Source organism: Diceros bicornis, chromosome 18, assembly GCF_020826845.1.
Source record: "Diceros bicornis minor isolate mBicDic1 chromosome 18, mDicBic1.mat.cur, whole genome shotgun sequence".
NCBI classification, from domain to species: domain Eukaryota; kingdom Metazoa; phylum Chordata; class Mammalia; order Perissodactyla; family Rhinocerotidae; genus Diceros; species Diceros bicornis.
Genome location: NC_080757.1, coordinates 18,410,342 through 18,431,391, shown reverse-complemented (window position 1 = coordinate 18,431,391; position 21,050 = coordinate 18,410,342). Strand labels below are relative to the sequence as shown.

The 21,050-nt window shown below is 49.1% G+C and overlaps 1 protein-coding gene across 7 annotated transcripts in view; it reads right to left on the bottom strand.

Moving 5' to 3' along the window:
• MYO18A (myosin XVIIIA) overlaps window positions 1–13,569 on the bottom strand; it is a 108,774-nt gene extending 95,205 nt beyond the window's left edge. For 5 of the 7 annotated variants that reach the window (XM_058560213.1, XM_058560206.1, XM_058560210.1 and 2 more), the window contains exons 1-2: window positions 13,482–13,503; window positions 2,320–3,395 (exon numbers count right to left, since the gene is read on the bottom strand). In XM_058560213.1, coding sequence (XP_058416196.1) covers window positions 2,320–3,318 — 999 coding nt within the window. In that variant the 5' untranslated portion in view covers window positions 3,319–3,395; window positions 13,482–13,503. Of the gene's footprint in view, window positions 1–2,319; window positions 3,399–13,481 lie in introns of all 7 variants that reach the window. The other 2 variants (XM_058560207.1, XM_058560212.1) reach the window with 2 other exon arrangements.
• Between the last annotated feature and the right edge of the window lie 7,481 nt (window positions 13,570–21,050).

Below are 21,050 nucleotides of genomic sequence, written 5' to 3'. Positions count from 1 at the left end.
CTCCCTCAGAGTTCCCTGGGGACAGGCAACGTGTGGACACAGTTGATGGATGGCCTGATGGGCAGGGTGGCCGCCAGGAGCTGTCCCTGTGGGGCTAGAGTTGTCAGGGTACCCCACCCAGGAGCCTGGAGGAGGCGGACAGACTCTTTCTTGGCATGGAACTGGGGTTAGAACTGCTGCCAAGAAAAGGAGCAGGAGGAGGAGTGGCAGGAAGAGGAGGAGATAGAGGATGAGAGCCGCACAAGGGGCCGCAGCACTCCCACACCAGCTCTGGAGTCGGTCCTGGGAAGCCAGAATGCAGGGCTCACCCTACTCCTCTCTGGTGTGGTGTGGGTCCCCACCACCTACCCAGGTAGGAAAAGATACAGGTGGTTTCTCAGTCCTGTGCTTCTCATTGTCCTGTCAGATGGCTCTAGGAGACTCAGGAGGACAGGGCTTTCTACTATGTCCCCTGCTGGATCCCCCAGGCATTAGCCTGGGGAAGAAATCCTCTGGGCGCCACCTGGGCTTGTCGCATGGGGGCTAGAGCAAGCCAGCATTTCAGGGATACCAGCTGTAACGTGGAATTCCCCAGAGCCTCCAAAGCTAAACCATCCACTTCCCCAGGGATGGGGTAGCAGCAGCTCGTTGGGAAGGGAGAGTGGCTGGGAAATATGAGATGCCAGGATGATCTCTGTGCTATAAAGAGAAACTAAGCAGCATCTGGGATGCCAGGCTCAGGGCCCCACAGAGGCCTGTGCTGTGGTTCAGCAGGGAGCTGGCAACAATACCCCAGGGGTTCATTCTTTAAGAAGAAAATTCCATCTGTTAAAAGCAATGTTAGCCTGGGAGAAGTAGCCACATATAGCAACACGGTATGGTCCTTGGTTCTGAGACAAAGATCACTCCCTCTAAGAGTTCAGTCTAGCCTGGAAGCTAACACATAGTAGGTGCTCAATGTGTGTTTCTGGAATAAATGCGTCCAAGTCCTTCCCTGAATTCCATGACAGGCTCCTTCCCCATTCACTACCCCTTCCTGACTAGCAAAGCTGCCTGACCCCACCAGCCCCAGGGTAAAGGAAGGTCTGGAACCCAATTCCAGTGCTTCCTGCCAGACTCTGACCCTGCCGCTCCCAGGCCCTCCAGGCCTGATACGCTGCTAGGCTGAGCCACCATCTGAGCATCCACTTCCCCTCCCCAGAAGAAAGCTAGGGCCAGGGCTCTGCCTGCTTCCTTAGCATTTCCTCCCACTTCTGACTTTGACACATCTGGCCAGTCACTTAGTGCTGAAAGGTCCTGGCCAGGCTGTGCACTGGTCAGGCTGCAGGGACCAGATCTGGACAGTCCTAAAACCCACAGCTGGGAGAGAGGGATGACCAGAAGCCAACTCGTCCTTCATGTGCTGTCTCTAGGCAGAACATTCCAAACTGACATGCAGCCACCCTATCAAAAGACCCCTGGGGTTAGAGATCTCCATCTCCCCAGAGACCTGCTCAGGCTCTAATCTCAATCTCTTCTGCTCCTGTGTCACCCCCTCCTCTAATGTTTTGTGTGGGCAGGCTGACAGTTGGGGCCTCAGGAGCAGTCAGGTCACACTATCCCTGCAGCCTTTGCCAGGGCCGTGCTTTTTCTTCTTGCAGGAGAGGTCATGGAGACTCTTAGAGCCCAGGGCATCTTTATAACCCAGATCCAGTCACTTCCCTGCTTCAAACCCTGCAATGGTCCCATTTCACTGGGATAATATCTACACTCCTACCATGATTTACAAGGTCCTCCATGATCTGGCCCCTGCTTATCTCTGCAACCTTACCTGGTATTCTACTCCTCACTCACTCAGGGGCCAGAGGAGGCCTCAGGTCATCTCCCCAGGAGCTACCAAAGCAGCTGTATATCCCAGATGTTCCATGACGGCCCTGATTTGAAATAATTTATCTTTTTTTCATCTCCAATATCTAAATAACATGGAAATCCTATATTTAGTCCAGATACCAGTCTAGTAGTAGACTAAAATTCCAGACTGTTTCTCATATCTGGAAGTGGCACATGTTAGCCTTCATGCCCCAATTTAGGGCTCAGGAAATATGGTGCCCAAACCCCTAACCCACCCTTATATCATGAAGCTTGTATCACTGAGTATCACTCCCTGCTGAGGTCACTCCTCCTCGCAGGCCAGGTAAGTTGCCCCTGGAGCCCATGGGGTGGCACAGCTTCACCACTCACACACTCGCTAGGCTCTGCCTGCAGCTCTTGTGCACCCCAATCATCCACCCAAGTACAACCGCAGGAGATGCCAGCATTCCCAACCCCCGCTCACCCCTGGCTGCCCCGGGAAACACTCACATTGGCCGGCTCCCTGCGGGGTCCCTCGCCACTCCGCAGCCAGCTCCGGCTCAGCTCGCTGAGCTCTGGGATGGGTTGTACCTTGAGCCGCACGCTGTCCCCGGACTGCCGGATCATCTCCACAATCTCATCCCTGGACTTGCTCTCCACGTTGTGCCCATTAATCTCCACCAGACGATCACCTGGCACCAGCCCCAGGGCCAGGTCCTTGGTGCCCGCACCGGGCTCAGCAAAGTGAACCACCCTCCGATAGACCTGGCCCTCGGGGCCCCGATCCAGCATGGTTGTGCGCCGCAGCGAGAAGCCAAAGTCTCCAGTGGGCCTTCGTTGCAGCTCCAGCTCCCTGAGGGCTGGGGGTGGTGGGGGCACCACGGGAGGCAAGCGCAGGTCAGCTGGGAACCTTTTAGTCACCAGCTCAGGGAGTCGGGACCGGGGCCCTGGTCGAGGGATGCCTGGGCCAGGATGCTGCATCAGCTGTCCCTCTAGAGTCCTCACCTCCACCTGCGGAGACGGGGCAGCAGAGTGCTCTGAGGGGGTGGAGGTTTCTGAGGCACTCTCATCCCGGCTCCGCTGGGAGAAGGAGAAGCGCTTGACAATCATCTGTGAGTTCTGCTTGGCCAGGGAGCCGAACTTGGCTGCTCGCTGCAGCACAGAGCCACGGAAGCTGCCTTCCTCACCCTTGAGGTCATCACTAGAGCTGGCTGTGCTTAGGTGGCCCGAGTCCAGGATGACGCTGCCCCTGTTGCTGTCAGAGTCGATGTCAGTCAGGTGCAGGTCGGAGCCGCTGGCCACCTTGATGGGGATGGGGTTGGAGATTTCCAGGCGCGTCTTAGATTCACGCTTGGAGGAGCGGTTCAGGTTGAAGAAGCCACGTCGCAGGCTCATCTCCTCCAGGCTCCGCAGTTCTGCCGCTGACATCCGCTCCTTCTTCTCCTTTTTCTCCTTCTTCTCCTTCCGCCCGCCATCTTTGTCCTTGTCTTTCTTCATTAGGTTAAACATGGTGGGGCGCTGTTTTTAGGGGTGGCACCCCCAGAGGATTATGAGGGCTTAGTACAGGTCCTTTGTACCCCACCTTGCTGCTGCAAACAGAAAAAGAGAAAGGTTATTCGAGCAGAGCCTCTGCCTGTGTCTCCAATCCAGACAAGGCCAACTAATGAGCACAGCTGCCCCTCACTGAGGGCCAGGTGCTCTGCTTCACACAAGACTGCCTCAGTGAAGTTAATCCTCACGACACTGCCATGGGGAGGCCTATTATTACCCCCATTTTACAAATAAGGAAACTTGAGGTTTAGATAAGGTTGTCAAGGCCCAGACTCCAAAGTCTGTCATTTGCTATAATCCCTGATAGACCCTGGCTTAGGTGTGCACGGAGGTGGCATTTGGGAGATGGGACCTCCTGGCAAGAGGATGCCATCGAGGCAACTTGGGACCTGACTTAAGATTCAAACACATAGGAAAAAGGAAAGGTTCTCTGTGCACCATCGCCTCCCCACAGCCAATGTCCATTAAGGCAACAAACATCACAGGCTACTGGGCTCTTTCCTGAGCCTGTTATCCCTAGAGCAGCAGCCTTATCCACTGCCTAACAGAAGACCTCAAAGAACCAACACTTATTTAATGACTACCAGGCATAACGCCAGGCATGTTACACACACAATCTCACTTGAACCTCACAGCATCCGCGCAAGGTAGGTATCATTATCTCTACTTTACAAATGAGAAAACAGGGCTCAGAAAATTAAGTATATGTTAGTTGTCACACAGCTAATAGGTGGCAACACCAGGATTCAATGGCAAATACTGTTTTCTTTCTAGGGCCCGGGGAACCAAAGTGACGCAGGGAGGGAAGGGGAAGTTCCAGACTGAACAGAGGACAGACAGCTGCAAGGTGGGGGTGGGGGTGGGGTCTGCTGGATAAACAGGATCCTGAAAAACTCACATCCTTTTCCCCAGACCAACACCTAAATATAGCCTCAGGAAGAAAGTTGTGGCAACCTGAGAGAAAACCCCAGCTCCAGGGCACCGGCGCCTACAATGCCAACTTACTCCCACCCTGCACACACCCAACTGGGGACAGGACGGAGAAAAACTTGGTAGGGGTGGAGTTGAGAGAGCCTCTTTTGTTCTAACCAGCAGGGAACAAGAAGTAGAAATAGGCCATGCCACCTAAATAGAAATTAAATCTAAGTTTTTCTCTCTCCATGAAGGCCTCCCCCTCTGATTTCTAAACACAGGACCTACAAGCTTACTCCTTCCAGCAATGACTTCTTACAAGGCCCTGGAGAGGTCTTTCCTCTCTGTGCACCCCACCCCTACAACCAAGCAGGGCCCTCCAGGCTCCCCATTCTACTGAGAGGGACCCCCAACCCACATACAACGCCTAGGATGGGCATCAAGGTCAGGAACTCCCAAGGGCCCCAGTGCACTGGCCATTTGCTTCCCCCGTGCCCAGCACCCTGATTCATGTGGTTCCTGAGAGATCAACATATCCTTTCTAGAGCAGTGCTGTCCACAAGAAAGATAATTCAAGCCACATATGTAATTTTAAATTTTCTACCAGTCACATTGACAAAGGTAATAGAAACAGGTGAAATTAACTTTAACAATATGCTTTATTTAATGTAAATATATCCCAAACATTGTCATCTCAACATGTAATCTATATAAAAAATATTGAGATATTTTACCTTCTCTTTTCCATATTAAGTCTTCGAAATCCAGTGCATATTTTACACTTAGAGCACATCTCAGTTCAGACTAACCACATTTTAAGTATTCAACAGTCCCATGTGGCTAGTGGCTATAGGATTGGGCAGTGCAATTCTAGAGAAACATTTAGTTGTAGAGCATATCCAAAGAGATGGGAAATTGGGCCCAGTCACTAGCTCCCTGTGGACCTAGCAGGCACCCCTGTCCCCTTCTGACCTCACTTTCTACCTGGTAAAACAAAGTTCCCTCTGACCTTTTTGCTTCTACTGCTCCACAGTACCCAGGAGTAGGAAGACAGGAAATCTAGGGCCCAGGAAGAGCAAAGCCAGGGCAGCCTTGACCAGCAGTGTCTGGACTGATCTGGGGTTGGGGAGTGCCTCAGAGCAGGCACCCTCTCTTCAGGGCTCTACTTTGACATGGGGAGTCTCTCTCTCCTTCTGAACGTGGATGGGGGTGTGGCACAGACCTACCATATACCAGGACGTGGGATCTTTGGCTGGTCACTGCCCACCTTACCCCTCACCCCTTATTACCTGCACTGTCATAAAAGGCTAGTTTAGAAGATGGCTCCAGGGGCACCTGTGGGGGAAATGAAGAAAAAAACCCACCTCGGGGACTTGGAGGGGACAAACAAGTATCTCAGCCTCAGCCCAACCACAGAGAACCCAACTTTTTTGCTCTCCAGTTCTCATTCTATAATCCTTACCCAATCCTGGCTTTTTGCTGGGGGATAGATATCTGGGCAGTATCAATGGCAAATAGGCCCCAGAACTCTGGAATCTCTGGGCTTGAGAGGTCCCTCAGAAGTAATTTCATGTAAATCCCCGTCCTGGCACAAGCGTGCCCCTCACTGTCCTTGTGACAGGCAGGAACAACAGACAGTCCCAGCAGCAGCACAGGGGAGAGCGCTGGCCAGAACTGTTAGGAGATCTGGTATCTAGGCCTGGATCTGCCAACAAATCGCTGGGGGACCTTGAGCCTGTCACTTTGCTCAAGGTTGGACTAGATGATCTAGGTCTCTTCTAGCTCTAAAATACCAAATATCTAAGTCTCTTGTGGACACAGGTTAGTTATTAACTTTCTGCCAAAGTCACCCCTCTCATTCCAACCCTGGGGCCTTTGGAGACTGAGTCCATTTCAGCCCTTCCCTCATCACCCCGGTCCTGCCCGTTACCTTTACAGCTCACAAGGAACCCCCTCCCCGCTGTCAGCCCTACAACTGCCAGGCCTGGCTGTGGCCTGGGTTCTCTCCTGTGCCATGTGTCTGGAGCTACTTGCAGCCTCCCCCTCCAGGGTCAGACCTGCAATGCAGCTGTAGCTGCTGCTGCTCCTATGCTCCTCAGCGCCCAATTCACCAGAGACCTGGGCTCTGTCACCTTCTTGTAGACCTTGGACTTGCTAGCATTTCCTGCCCTCAGGTCCAACAACTCCAGCAGCAATGACATCATCACCTCCCCACTCTCCATTCCAGGCTGCAGTTTCTACCCGCCTCCCCTTCATCTGTTAACTTTTCCAGTGAAGGCAACCTTACAGTTTTTCTGACCTCTTTCTCTGTCTTTCTCCCCTCACTCTACTCCAGGAAGCCATTCCTAACTTTAAGTGGAGGAAAGGTATGTATGTAAATTAGGATATGTAAATTGGGGTGTTACTAAATCATCTTGACCCTGCTATCCCTCAAATCAAAGTACAATTGACTCAGTCAACTCAGCTGCTTTATCACTTTAAGACAGAAAGCATTTTGGGGCCGGACCCGTGGCTTAGCGGTTAAGTGCTTGCGCTCTGCTACTGGCGGCCCGGGGTTCGCATCCCAGGCGCACACGGATGCACGGCTTCTCCGGCCATGCTGAGGTGGCACCCCACATACAGCAGCTAGAAAGATGTGCAACTATGACATACAACTATCTACTGAGGCTTTGGGGGAAAAAAGGAGGAGGACTGGCAATAGATGTTAGCTCAGAGCCAGTATTCCTCAGCAAAAAGAGGAGGATTGGCATGGATGTTAGCTCAGGGCTGATCTTCCTCCCAAAAAACAAAAAGACAGAAAGCATTTTGAGGGCAAAGCTCATTCAACTCAAATATGCCTCTATCAGTTCATCAACAGGAGAAACAATTTACATATTCACCAATTTACATATTCATATAATGGAATACTACTCAGCAATAAAAAGGAAGGAACTACTGATACATACCACAGGGATGAATCTCAACATATTGTGTCAAGTGACAGTAAAAGAAGCCTTTGACAAAAGAGTACATACTGGTATGGTACTATCTATATGAAGTTCTAGTCTAGGCAAAACTAACCTACAGTGAAAAAAAGTCAGAACAGTACCTCTGGGAGGTAGGGTCAGGTAGCGGTGGGGATTGCCTGAGAAAGGGCATGAGGGAACTTTCTGGGGTGTGGTTCATGTCACTTATCTTGATAGGGGTTTGGGTTGACAGGTGTATACATTTGTCAACACTCATCAAATAGTGCACATAAGATTTGTGCATTTCATTGCATGAAATATTCGCTCAAAAGAAAAAAAGAACTGTAAACAAATACTGAACTCCAGTTAATGATATGTACACTCAAGTATTTGGGGCAAAGTATACTGATGTCTGCAATTTACTTTGAGAGCATCAAAAATGTAAGATGGCTTGATGGATGAATCAAAGGATAGATATGTGATAAAGCAAAGATAATAAAGAGTTAATTATAGAATCTAGGAGGTGGGGGTGTTCCCTGTAAAATTCTTTAACTTTTCTAAATGTTTGCAGAGCTTCATGATAAAATGTTGGGAAAAAATATGCATCTATTAAGCACCTACTAAATGCAAGGGATATAAAGATAAATAAAACTAATGAAAGAGTTAGCCTTCAGATGTCAGATAAGAAACCTAGGAACAAATCCAAGTTAATAGCCATGCAATCTCGGACAACTCACTTAGGGCCTCTGTGCCTCCGTTTTCTCACTTGTAAAATAATAACAGTACCTACCAAATAAGGCATGGGAATTAAATGAAATATGTATATAAGCCCTTCATATAACGCCTAGCCCAGAGTAAGCCCTCAAGAATGGTACCCAATAGTAGCAAGACCATTCTCGCCATCTAAATGGGATGGTAGACAGGATAGCAAAGTACACAAATGACTATCAGCACAAGTATGACTCAAATAAGTCTAGACATCAAATCTCAATGCTGGACAGGACCTTTGTATATGGAAAGTAAGGCCCAAAGAAGTGAAGGCAATCCAGTGAGCACATGGCCAACCTGGATCACACTGGCTCGAGTCCAGAGGCCTCATATAGCTACTGCCAAGGATATGGACAGGCAATTCACAGATGCAGAAATACAAATGGCGAACAAACATGAATAGGTATTCAGCCTCAGTAATACTCACAGACATGTGAAATAAAACAGAGGTATACTGTTGTTCACTTAGCAGTTCAGTAAAAACTACCAAGATTAATAACATCAATCAGAGGACGGGAGCAGGGCATCTCATACTTGTTGGGAGTATAAATTGGTATAAGGAGGGCAAGTTGGCAGTATCTACGAAAATATTTAAATGTACATATTCTTTGGGCAATTCCACTTATAGGACATCTATAGATATATTCACACAATAAACATCGCTAATCTTTGCAGTACTGTTTATAATAGCAATATTCTGTCTATATAAATGCCCATCACTAGGGGAATAGCTAAATTATAGAACTGGACAATTATTAAAAAGAATGAGGTAGTTTTGTGTATATTGACCTGGAAAGATTCTATACAATATGTTAAGTGAAAAGGCAAGTTGCCAAATAATATATAATTTTTACTAAAATTTTAGAAACTATATGCACGCATATATATACACGCACGTTATGTATAATATTTGCATATGCATAGAAAAATGTATGCTCTGGGAAGAGAAAGGGGTTTGAGAAGAGTCAAAGCAGATTTCTGTTTTATCTATATTTTAATTTTTTACAATGAGAATAGCTGGTAGGGGTGTGTGTATATCCAAGCCTAGGGGCTTTCAATACTGGGATTATGTGTTTTTATTATATTGCGTGTGTGCGTGTGTTTTATTATATTTTTCTTCTACTTTTATGCATGCTATTTCCTATAGGAAAAGTATTTTTAATATTTATATAAAATTATATGTAACATATATTAAACTATAAATATATATAATACGTAAATATATATAACAAGCTTTTAAAAAATAGTCTGGAAAGATCCATTACAAAATTTTTCTCTGTGGAGTAGGGGCAAAGAGGGGTAACGCTTTAGCTTTCTATCTAGTACACTTCCTGTGGATTAAACCTTTTTTCAGCCTATGTTACTTTTGTGATTTTAAAGATTAAAAAAAAAGAAAAATTAAAAAGGGCTTGACAAAGTAGTAAGCCATCCATTTAGCGTTAGAGCTGTAAAGGGGGTTTGCAGTGGTAAGTTCACAGTTTGCCATTTCATGCTTTGAAAAAGTTTCAGTGACTTGGGGGACTTGGTTAAAATAGATTTCACTGGTGTCTTGTGGCTTTAAGTGGGGACAGATTTAAGTGGGTCAGCTTGCAGCTGACAAAGTAGAAACCCCAGGAAATGGAAACTATAACGTTAGAATCCCAAGACAAGGGCGTCCAGACTTGGCTGCTGTGGGTGGATACTTAAAAAGTTCAGTCCCTCCGGACCACACTCATAAATAAATACAAAGGAAATACTTTCCCAAGAGAGCCAGCCTCTCTCGAGTGCCCTCTGACCTCCCTGAGCGGCCGTTTCCTACAGCCCCGAGGCCTTCTTCTCGGCGCTGGCCGGCACCGAGGGCAGCAAGGGCGCCCGGTGGGGCGCGCACAGCACCTGGCCCGGCCTGAGCGGCGCGGAGTGCGCCGGTGGCCGCCGCCGAACCTCTTCCCGGCCGGTCTGCCGGGCTCCGCAGCGCCCCGTGACTCACTGCCGGGTCACACGGAGCTTATCTGGCTCCAGGTGTGCTCGCTCCTCCGACTGCACGCTTCTCACATGACATCAGCCGGCCCGCCCGCGGCTCCGCTCCCTTCGCCCGCCGCAGCGCTGGGAGCCCGCGGCCCTCGGCACTTCCAGGCAGCCGGGCCGGATTGCCGGCCCCGGGAGAAAGGAGAGCGGGAGAGGGGCCAGCACTCGGCCAGGTCCCCCGCTGCTCCTCCAGGTGCACCTCCTTGGCCACTGCGGCCGGTGCCTGGGCCTGCTATGGCCTCTGGGCGCTGAGCTCAGCTAACACGACCCACGCCACCACCCCCACCTTCGGTATGACCTTGAGCAAGTCTCATCACCTCTCTAGACCTCAGCTATTTCAACTATAAAATCTCCAGGGGCCTGAGAGTTCAGACTTGGCCCCAAGCCCTTGCCTTTGCAGGAGAGGTATTCTGCTCAACCACAAACTGCAAGTTCTAATCCTGCTCTGCCTCTGACTTGCTGTGTGACCTTGAGCCCATCACCCAGCATCTCTGAATATCAGAGAATAATAAAAATAATCCCTTGTAAGTGAAGATAAAGTACCTGACAGAGAGAAAGGGCCCTGGGCCCTGTAAAATCGTCAGTCCACAATTAAACCGCTGCTTGACTGTAAACTATTTGAAATGTCAAGGGAATGTGGATAATTTATAAGCCACACAGTTCCTAACTCCAGAGAAAGGGCAGGGAAGTGAGGTGGGGGGAGGAGTGGAGGCTTTCCAGGTCTGCTCCCCACCCCTCCCAATTCAGCTCCTACCACTGCACCATCCTCCCTCTAATTTAGGCTACCTCAGAAAATGGTTATGGGGGGTGAAGTGCAGTGAGCGGATCTTAAAGCACCCCGGAGCCTGACCCAAAGCAGAACCTAAAAGCTCCATCAAGCCCCCAGCCCATGTCCTGGAGGAACCTGTTAATCATAGCAACGGGTGGGCTGGGCCCTCCTGTCCCCTCAAACTTTTAAACCACATCAGGCCAGAGCCCCTCGGCTTTACCCACCATACCCAGGAGAGGCCTGGGACGAGGCCTGGGGCCCAGGGCCACCATCAGGACCCTGCTCACATGGATGCTCTGGTTCCAGTCTGTGGCGTCCACTCCAGGTGAGGGAGGTCTGGCTGGGGACAGACCTTCAGTGTGAAGGAGCAAGAACAGCCCTGCTGCCCTGCAGACCTGTGACACACCAATTCCGGATCAAAGCTTCCTGAGTTCCAACAACTCCCTGCTCCACCCGAGTAGGGTGGATTATCCCTTTCACACAAGCCCCAGCTCTGCCCCACCCAGTCCACCTTCGGGGGACTCTGGAGTTTTCAGGCCCAACTTCTGAAGACACATGCACCCTTCACTGAGCGGCCTCAAGCTGGGCCAATGAAGGGGGCTGCAGGAGACAGGCTGGCTACCCAGACTGCCAGGAAGTGAGGTTGAGGGACCAGGCAGGAGTCAGGAACAGCACAATCCACATGAGTGCTTCTAAGGAGAGCATAGGGCACTGCAGGAAGCCCTCAGGCACACACCCTGGCACCTGAGCCAGGCCAGAGAGAGTAAACAAACTAGATACTCGGAGCTGCCAGGCACCAGGTCATCAACTGTTCGAAGTTCAAAGCTCCCAAAGGAAGTGACCACTGGCATTCTACCCCTCCCACACCCACCCTCCACCCTCACCTGTGACCCTTCTTATTCCCCTAACCCAACAACACAATAGCTTGCCCATGGTCTTCCTGGAATTGAGGCCCCAATTCCAATGTCCCCAACCCCAAAGGGACAAGCACACCTCCACCCGAGGCTATATATAACCAGTCATGTCCAGCAACCAGGAGGATGTTTCCTGGAAAGCCCTCATCACAAAAGGACAGAGGGGAAGCTGAGGAGGTAGCAGGCCATTGACAAAGAGCCAGCGAGGTCTGTCAGGAAGCCAGAGACCTCAGGAGAGCCACTTTCAATATCCCCCAATAGAAAGTAGCCCCTGAACCGAAAGGGTGGGGAATATTAGGCAAGGCCTGGCCCGTTGCCATGACAACAGGATACCAACCTGCCCAAGAAAAGGGCTCCAGACTTGGCAAACACACGGAAAGGCAGCTTGAACCTCTAGATTCAGTGTCTTGCTAAGGTGATCTTGCCCTGAATCACCAGGATGACCTTCCCTCCCTTACAGCATGGCCCCCAACACACTTCACATAGTTCACTCTCCATGGGGGATTTACAAGGTCTCCTCAGCCACATGCCAGGCACTCCAAAAGACAAAACAAACCCACAAAAACCAGCCCGAATCATTGGCAAGGTCCAGGGGGGAGAAATTCCAATTCTATAATTTTGGGGGACCATCTGCTGGAGAGCTCTTCCCAGGAAGCATGGTCCCAGGCCTCGCTACACAAACACAAACCATGAAGACACTGCCAAACACATGCCCTGTTGTCCAAGTGACCGGGCAAAAGGAGTCCTGCTTAAAAAACAAACTGGCTGTCTCCCCCACCAACCCCCATCCCCCTAGCTCATTCTGGCGGGCAGCCTTTCCAACTAATCAGCAGGACACATGTGCCTTGCAACAGGGTGACACCCCATCCCCCACACCCAGCCCCCCCCTACAACAAAGCCCCAATGTGTGGTGTGTCCCCACAGGCCTTATCTCAGGCAGGAACATGACCCTCACCAGGCTGGGTACCAAGCAGCACCCCTCAACACGGGGGTGGGGGGCAGCTAACCTTACCACCTCCCCTTCCCATTGGCGAAACAACCGGCATGACAGGTTAGCAGGGCGGGGCGTCGGGACAGGCTCTTCCAGAGGCCTGAGGCAGGCTGTCCGACCTTCCCACACACACCCCACCCCTTTGCAGGGAAAGGTGAGATGAGCAGCCAGTCACAGGGGAGAGCCTGCAATCCCTAATCCCCAAAGCCTACCATTCACCCACCCCCCCATCTTCTGTCCCAGGGGGAGGGGGCCTAGGGAAGCGGGGGCTCCATTGTTTTGCCAGCTGTCTAGCAGCTGCTCCTTTGAGAGGAGCCCGCTGTCGGTCCGGCAGGGAAAGGGTGAAGGCCGCTGGGAGGGATAAAGGGCTCGATGGAGGTGCTCGCCTTCTCTGCTGCCCTCCTCAGACGCCCAGTCGGTCGGTCTGTCTGGGGGACCTGGGCCTGGCCCTGAAAAGCCCCCTACCCCCGAGGCTGCAGCCTCCAGCCCGCAGCTCGGGGCCACCTGGGCTCCCCTGAGCCCCAAATCCCCCCAGACTGAAGGCCACCCTGCCCAGCCTCCCCGCGCCCCCAGAGCTGGCAAAAGGGGCCGGACGCCCCCTCCCTCCCCTCGCGGTCGGCCCCCACTCCCGGGCGCCGAGATCCGCAGCGCGGCCAGGGACCGGAGCCGGGAGTCCGGGCCGCTGCTTCCAGGGGACAGGGGAGGAGGAGGAGCCGGCGGGCCCCGCCGCCCGCCCGCCTTCCCGGCCCGAGCCCGCCCCGCCGCCCCACCGGGCCGGGCCCGCCACCGAGGGGCCGCCCCCGCCGCCCCGCACTCACCGGCCACCGGAGCCCGCCCGGCAGGCAGCAGAAGCGGAGACGCGGCATCCAGCGGCTCCGGCCCGGTCCGGGCTGGAGCGCAGCGCGGCGCAGCGCAGCGCCGCCCCCCGCGGCCGCGCGAGCAGAGCCGAAAGGGAGCTCCCTGCTGGCGGCTCCGGGGATAAACGCCCGGCCTTCCTGGCAGCGCCTGGGCGCGCCTCCAGAGCGGGCCATGCGGGGACCGGGCGCTGCCCTGGGAGACCTCTGTCCGTGTCCGAGAGGGCCTGCCTGGAGGTCCTGTCTGCACTGGGCGCTCGAGGCTGCTGGACATGCCCAGGGCAGACACCAGGATCATGCTGAATGTATAGAACAGGTTCCGTCCAGGGCGGTCACTGGACTCTGCTGGCTGTGTCCAAGAGGGTGCTGCCCAGGGCAGTGCTGTCCGGAGGAAGCAATCGAGTCTTGCTGGCCACATCTTCCTGGGGTGGCTTTGCAGAGGCAGACATAGGGCGCTGCTGGATGGTGCCGGATGGCTCAGTCCAAAGCAGGCACTGCCTGCCACGTCCAAGGTGGCACAGGCAGAATGTACTCCCCAAGGTGGACACAGGCTTCTGGTGGTTTGGTCTGAGAGAGCCCTGCCTCAGGTGGAGCTGCCTGAGGGGTGTACCAGGGCGCAGGGGACCCAGCTGTAAGTGGCATTCACTCCCTAAAGGAGTCCAACAATGCCAAGACTAACACCTTTCAGAAGCTCTTTGAAATGAAGTCTGCCCCAGGTCCATCACGTCCTGTAAATATGAAGTGAGCTGCTCTACCCTGCCAGAAGGGATTCTAGACTTCCTGGGAGGGGCCGGGGGCATTTAGAGACCAGGCCTCCAAGATGGGTGCTATGTCTCGAGTTTAGAGAGAGAGAGGTGGGCACTTCTACAGGCAGTGTCCATAGTGGAGTGGGGTACCCCAGAACAAGGAAGAAACCGAGTGGGGTGGAGCAGGAAAAAGGGTGCAGCAGACAAAGGCAGCTGCCGCCACAGATAGCCCAGCCAGGAACTTCTCCAGGCAGGGGTGGCCCTACCTGACAGACAGGGAAGGTTGGAGCCAGGGGTCTCAGGAGCAAAGAGCTGAGTAAGAGCTGGGAGATCTTGAGGAATAGACCACACCCAGGATGTGCATTTTGGACAAAGGAATAGCATGCCATCCAAACTCAATTCAACAAACTTTTACTGAGAGCCCGCTAAGTGCCACGTGCAGCACCAGGCACTCTGGGGGACACAGAGAAATCAGGCGTGGAGCTCTCTCCAGGAAACTCACATGGAGACGGGGGTGAGGCAGGTGGAAGTGAGCTGTGACTGAAGTAGGGTTGACCACACTGTCGTCCCTGGACGATGAGATAGCACATGATGGATGGCTTATTTGGCTGGAGGAGTGAAAGAAAGCTGCTCTGAGGACATGACATTTGAGAGGAACCTTGGAGGCTAGGTAGGACCATGACTATCACTACTGCTTCGTGAGCACCTACTATGTGCTAGGCACTATCTCTATTCCTCACAACAAACCTCTGAGGGAGACATTATTATTATAGATAGGGATTGCGTGCACAGGCTCTAGAGCCAGGTTGCCTGGGTTCAAAGCCCAGCTCTGGGGGCAGGCCCAGTGGGATAGTGGTTAAGTTCGCATGCTCTGCTTCAGCGGCCCGGGGTTCACAGTTTTGGATCCTGGGCGCAGACCTACACACCGCTTATCAAGCCATGCTGTGGCAGGTGTCCCACATATAAAGTAGAGGAAGAGGGGCACAAATGTTAGCCCAGGGCCAATCTTCCTCAGCAAAATGAGGAGGATTGGCAACAGACGTTAGCTCAGGGCTAATCTTCCTCACCAAAAGAAAGCCCAACTCTGTCAGGTACCAGCTGTGTTACCCTGGGTGATTTACAAAACCTTTCTGTGCCTCAGTTTCTTTACCTGAAAAATGGGGATAATAACAGTACTTGCCTCAAAGTTTATTTTGAAAGTGAAATGAGTTTAGTCTTTCCAACAAATGGTGCTGGAACAACTGGACATCCACAGGCAAAACAATGAATTTAGAGACAGATGTTATACCTTTCACAAAAATTAAAATGGATAATAGACCTAAATGTAAAACACAAAACTATAAAACTGCTACAAGATGACATAGGAAGGAATCTAGATGACCTTGGGTATGGCCATGATTTTTTACACACAATGCCAAAGGCATGATTCATGAAAGAAAAAATTGATAAGCTTCACTTCATTAAAATTAAAAACTTCCACTCTGTGAAAGACAAAGTCAAAAGAATGAAAAGACAAGCCACAGACTGGGAGAAAATATTTGCAAAAGATACATCTGATAAGGGACTGTTATCCAAAATATGCAAAGAACTCTTAAAACTCAACAATAAGAAAATAAACAATCTGATCTAAAAATGGGCCAAAGACCTGACAGACACTTCACCAAAGGAGATGTACAGATGGCAAATAAGCATTTATATGAAAAGAGATACTACATTTTATGTCATAGGGAAATGTAAATTAAAACAATAATGAAATACCACTACACAGCTATCAGAATGGCCAAAATCCAGAACACTGACAACACCAAATGCTGGCAAGGATGTGGAGCAACAGGAACTCTCATTCATTGCTGGTAGGAATGCAAAATAGTACTGTCATTTTGGAAGACAGTTTGGCAGTTTCTTAACAAAACTAAACATACTCTTACCATATGATTCAGCAATTGCACTCCTTGTTATTTACCCAAACGAATTGAAAACTTATATCCACACAAAAACCTGCACACAGATGTTTATAACAACTTTATTCATAATTGCCAAAACTTATAAACAACCAAGATGTCCTTCAGTAGCTGAATGGATAAACTGTGGTACATCCAGACAATGGCGTATTATTCAGCACTAAAAAGAAATGAGAGGGCCTGGCCCAGTGGCGCAGCAGTTAAGTGCGCGTGCTCCACTATGGTGGCCTGAGGGTTCGCAGGTTCGGATCCCAGGCGTGCACCGACGCACCGCTTGTCAAGCCATGCTGTGGCAGCGTCCCATATAAAGTAGAGGAAGATGGGTACGTATATTAGCCCAGGGCCAATCTTCCTCAGCACAAAGAGGAGGATTGGCATTAGATGTTAGCTCAGGGTGGTCTTCCTCACAAAAAAAAAAAAAAGAAAAGAAATGAGCTATCGAGCCATGAAAAGATATGTAGGAAACTTAAATGCATATGACTAAGTGAAAGAAGCCAACATGAAAAGGTTATATGATTCCAACTCGATGACATTCTGGAAAAGGCAAAACTATGGAGACAATAAAAAGATCAGTGGTTGTCAGGGGTTGGGGAAAGGGAGGGATGAATAGGTAGAGCACAGAGGATTTTTAGGGCGGTGAAACTACTCTATATGATACTACAATGATGGACACATGTCATTGTACATTTGTCCAAACCCACAGAATATACAACACCAAGAGTGAACTCTAATGTAAACTATGGACTTTGGGTGATGATGATGTGTCAATGCAAGTTTATCGATTGTAACAAATGCACCACTGTGGTGCAGGATGTTGATAGTGGGGAGGCTGTGCGTGTGTGGGGTCAGAGGGTATATGGGAACTCTGTACTTTCAGCTCAATTTTACTATGAACCTAAACTTGCTTTAAAAAATAAAGTTTAGGGCCAGCCCCGTGGCTTAGCGGTTAAGTGCGCGCGATCTGCTGCTGGCGGCCCGGGTTTGGATCCTGGCGCGCACCGAGGCACTGCTTCTCCGGCCATGCTGAGGCCGCATCCCACATACAGCAACTAGAAGGAAGTGCAGCTATGACATACAACTATCTACTGGGGTTTTGGGGGAAAAAATAAATAAAATTAAAAAATTTAAAAAAAAATAAATAAAGTTTAGGGGCCCGCCCGGTTGCATAGCAGTTACATGCACACACTCCGCTGTGGTGGCCCGGGGTTCGCAGGTTTGGATCCCGGGCATGCACCTACTGTCAAGCCATGCTGTGGCGGCGTCCCATATAAAGTAGAGGAAGATGGGCACAGATGTTAGCCCAAGGCCAGTCTTCCTCAGCAAAAAGAGGAGGATTGGCATTGGATGTTAGGTCAGGGCTAATCTTCCTCAAAAATAAATAAATAAAGTTTATTAATTTTTAAAAAGTTAAATGAGTTAATATATACAAAGAACAGTGTCCAGCGCGTAGTAAGCATTCTATAACTGTTAGCTTTATTATCATATCTTTCCCAACTCACAGCTATGGAAACTAAAGCACAGACAAGTTTATGACTCGCACACAGCCTGCTAGCGACAGAGTCAGGATTCAAACTGAGGTCCCCAAGGCTCCAAAGCCTGTGTTCTTTTCCCTACACTACGGCAACGAGTGAATAGGCATATTAACATCTGTTTTATTTATGTGTGTCCACATCAAGGGCACTCTTGGGGTAGCACACAGTGTTCCTAAGAGCTCCTCTAGCCTGAACCAGGAACCCGTTTCAGAGACCAGGCAAGACTGAAACACTAGGGCAACACCCACAATGACTCTGGCTCATGGTCACTTGGTTTTAGTCTTTCACTTCCCGAAGGTCAGAATAATCCCTGCCCTGGCTCTCAGTAAAGGTAAAGGACCTCTCTCCTCCTCATAGAAAAATGTCAGAGCAGTGTCCATATAAAATAGCCCAGATGACCACGGATAGGCCAGTTTTTCCAGAAGATTCTAAGCTTCTAAAGCAATCTGACTTTAATCAAGAATCCCCCTCAGAGAGAAACCTGGTAATAATAAAAATCGCTTACATCAATTGAGCCCTCACTACGGGTCAGGCACTGTGCCCATCCCTTGACAAGCACTGTCTCTCTTAGTCCTCACAGTCACCCTGTTAGGGAGGTGCTGTGATTACCCCCATTTTACAGATTAGAAACCAGGCTTAGGAAGATGAAACAGTTTGCCCAAGGCCACATGGCTAAAAACAGCAGAGCCTGGAACGCTTGCTCTGAACCACTCTGCTGGCTGTGTCCTGGGCAGAGTGGAAAGTGCATGCACTTTGGGGCCACACAGCCTGAGAAGACACTTGGTCTAGCAGCTGCTAGTAGGTTCTTCAGCCTCTCTAAGCCTCAATTTCCTGATCTATAAAATGGGGATAATAATAGTGCCTACCTCATAAGGGTGTGAGAAGATAAAACAAGCAAATTCATTTAAAGCAGTTAGCCCAGTACTTGATACATAGTAAGGGGTTAACAGATGTTAGCCCTTATTAATCTCTCTGAACCTCAACTTCCTCATCTGTAAAATGGGGGCTGATAATAATATGTCAGTCAGAGAGCTTTTGTGAGGTTTAGAAGAAGTGGCAAATATAAACCATGTAAGATGGTACTTGTAACGTGGTTAGCTACCACAATAGGACCCTTCAAAAATGATTGCAAATAAGCAAGCCAGCTTTTTAAAAAGTCCACAAAATTGCAAATCTGCCTGATAGCAAGTGTCGTTCAGATGACAAAAGCACACCTTGAATATTGTTCTTCAAAGTGCATTTATTAGCTTAAGATCCTTTGTTCCTTTGCGTAAAAGCTTGGAGTGTGGGTGGTGAATGTTCTCTAGGAACCTTAAAGCTAAATTCTTAGAAGAGAGTACCTGCCAAAGTTCAGTCCCAAATAAAGAAGCTCATCTCTGAAATGCACAAAAAAGTTTTATCTGGGGAATGTTCAAACACATACAAAAATAAACAAAATAATATAACAAGTATCCCCAAGTATCCATCATACAACTTCACCAGTTATCAACTCATGGAAATCTTGTTTCCACTATACTCCCTCCTACCAGTATAATTTTGAAGCAAATTCTAGATATCCTATCATTTCATCTGAAAATATTTCACTGTGTAACTCTAAAAGATAACGATTATTTTCAAACAAAACCACAATACAACAGTCAGACCTAAAAATTTTTAGCAGTAATTCCTTAATATCATCAAATAATCAATGTTCAAATATCCAACTATCTCTATAAACGTCTTTTTTAAAGCTGCTTGTTTGTTTGAATCAAGATCCACACATTGCAGTTAATTGACATGACTTTTGTGTATCTTTTCATCTACAGGTCTCTCTCCCATCTCTTTCTTCCTCCCCCCACCCCTGCAACTTATTTGTTGAAGAAACTAGGTCATTTATCCTATAAATTTTCCACAGTCTGGACTTTGCTGACTGCATCCCCATGGTGCAGTTTAATATGATGCTCTGGCCTCTGCGTTTCCTATAAATTGGTAGATAGATCTAGAGGCTCGAACAGATTTGAGTTTTATTTTTTGGTGAGAATACTTCATAGGTGGTATAGTCTTTCTCCAGGAGGCGCATAGGGTCCTGTTGTCTCTGAAATGACACTTTAAGACATCAGAAATATATTATTGTCTTTACTAGAAGTGTCATAATATAAAAAGAACCCATTCATCAACAGATGAATGGATAGACAGAATGTGGCATATATATACAATGGAATATTATTTAGCCATAAAAAGGAAGGAAATTCTGACCCATGCTACAACATGATTGAAACTTGAGGACATTACACTAAGTGAAAGAACACAGACACAGAAGGACAAATATTGTATGATTCCATTTATATAAGGTACCTAGAATATGCAAATTCATAGAGACAGAAAGTAGAAGATGCAAATTCATAAAGACAGAAAGTAGAATAGACGTAACCAAGGGCTAAGGGGAGAAGGAAATGGGGAGTTATTGTCTAATGGGTACAGAGTTTCTATTGGGGATGACGAAAAAGTTCTGGAAATGGATAGTAATGATGGTTGTACAATATTGTGAATGTACTTCATTAATGCCACTGAATTGTAAGCTTAAAAATGGTTAAAGTGGTAAATTTTATGTTACGCATATTTTACCACAATAAAAAAAATTTTAAGAGCCCAGCTATTGCATAGAACACAGCTCCTCTTACAAACCCTTGATGGCCTCAGTTTGTGTGTTGGCCCTTATCTGAACCTGAAGCTTGACTCTTCTGTGCTGATCTACACATAGCTGTGGGGTTTTTTCCATGCTTCCAAGAATTTCATGGCCTCTGCCTGACTCTGCATGAGCAGGGGATCCACAGCCTACCAGCCACGAGCCCAGCATCCTGGACTATAGACAGACATCTAGAAGCAGGGCTGTGGGGGCAGCTAGGGCATGTGTTTCTGGAGTCATAGGCTTGGAGTTCAGCCTGTCTTTGCCACTTACTTGCCACAAGAGCTTCATCAAATGACTTAACTTCTCAGTTTCCATTCCAGTAAAATTAGGGCTACAAACTCCTACCTCACAGGGTTCCTGTAAGGATCAAATGAAGTTGTATAACGGTCAAGTGCTGTACAAAAAGAGGGCTTTGTTTTGTTATTACGCTTGGAGTGATTCAAAGAGGGTCAAACTAGGACATAAGTTTATCAACTCATTGGGAAAACGATGCCTCCAGAAGTTAGCTATTTTGAAAGCTAAACTTTTCTAGACATCATTCTCGGCAAGGTCAGCAAGAGAGTGACCAATTGTCCCCGTTTGCCCAAAACTGAGGGCATTCCCAGGATGTGGGATTTTCAGTACTA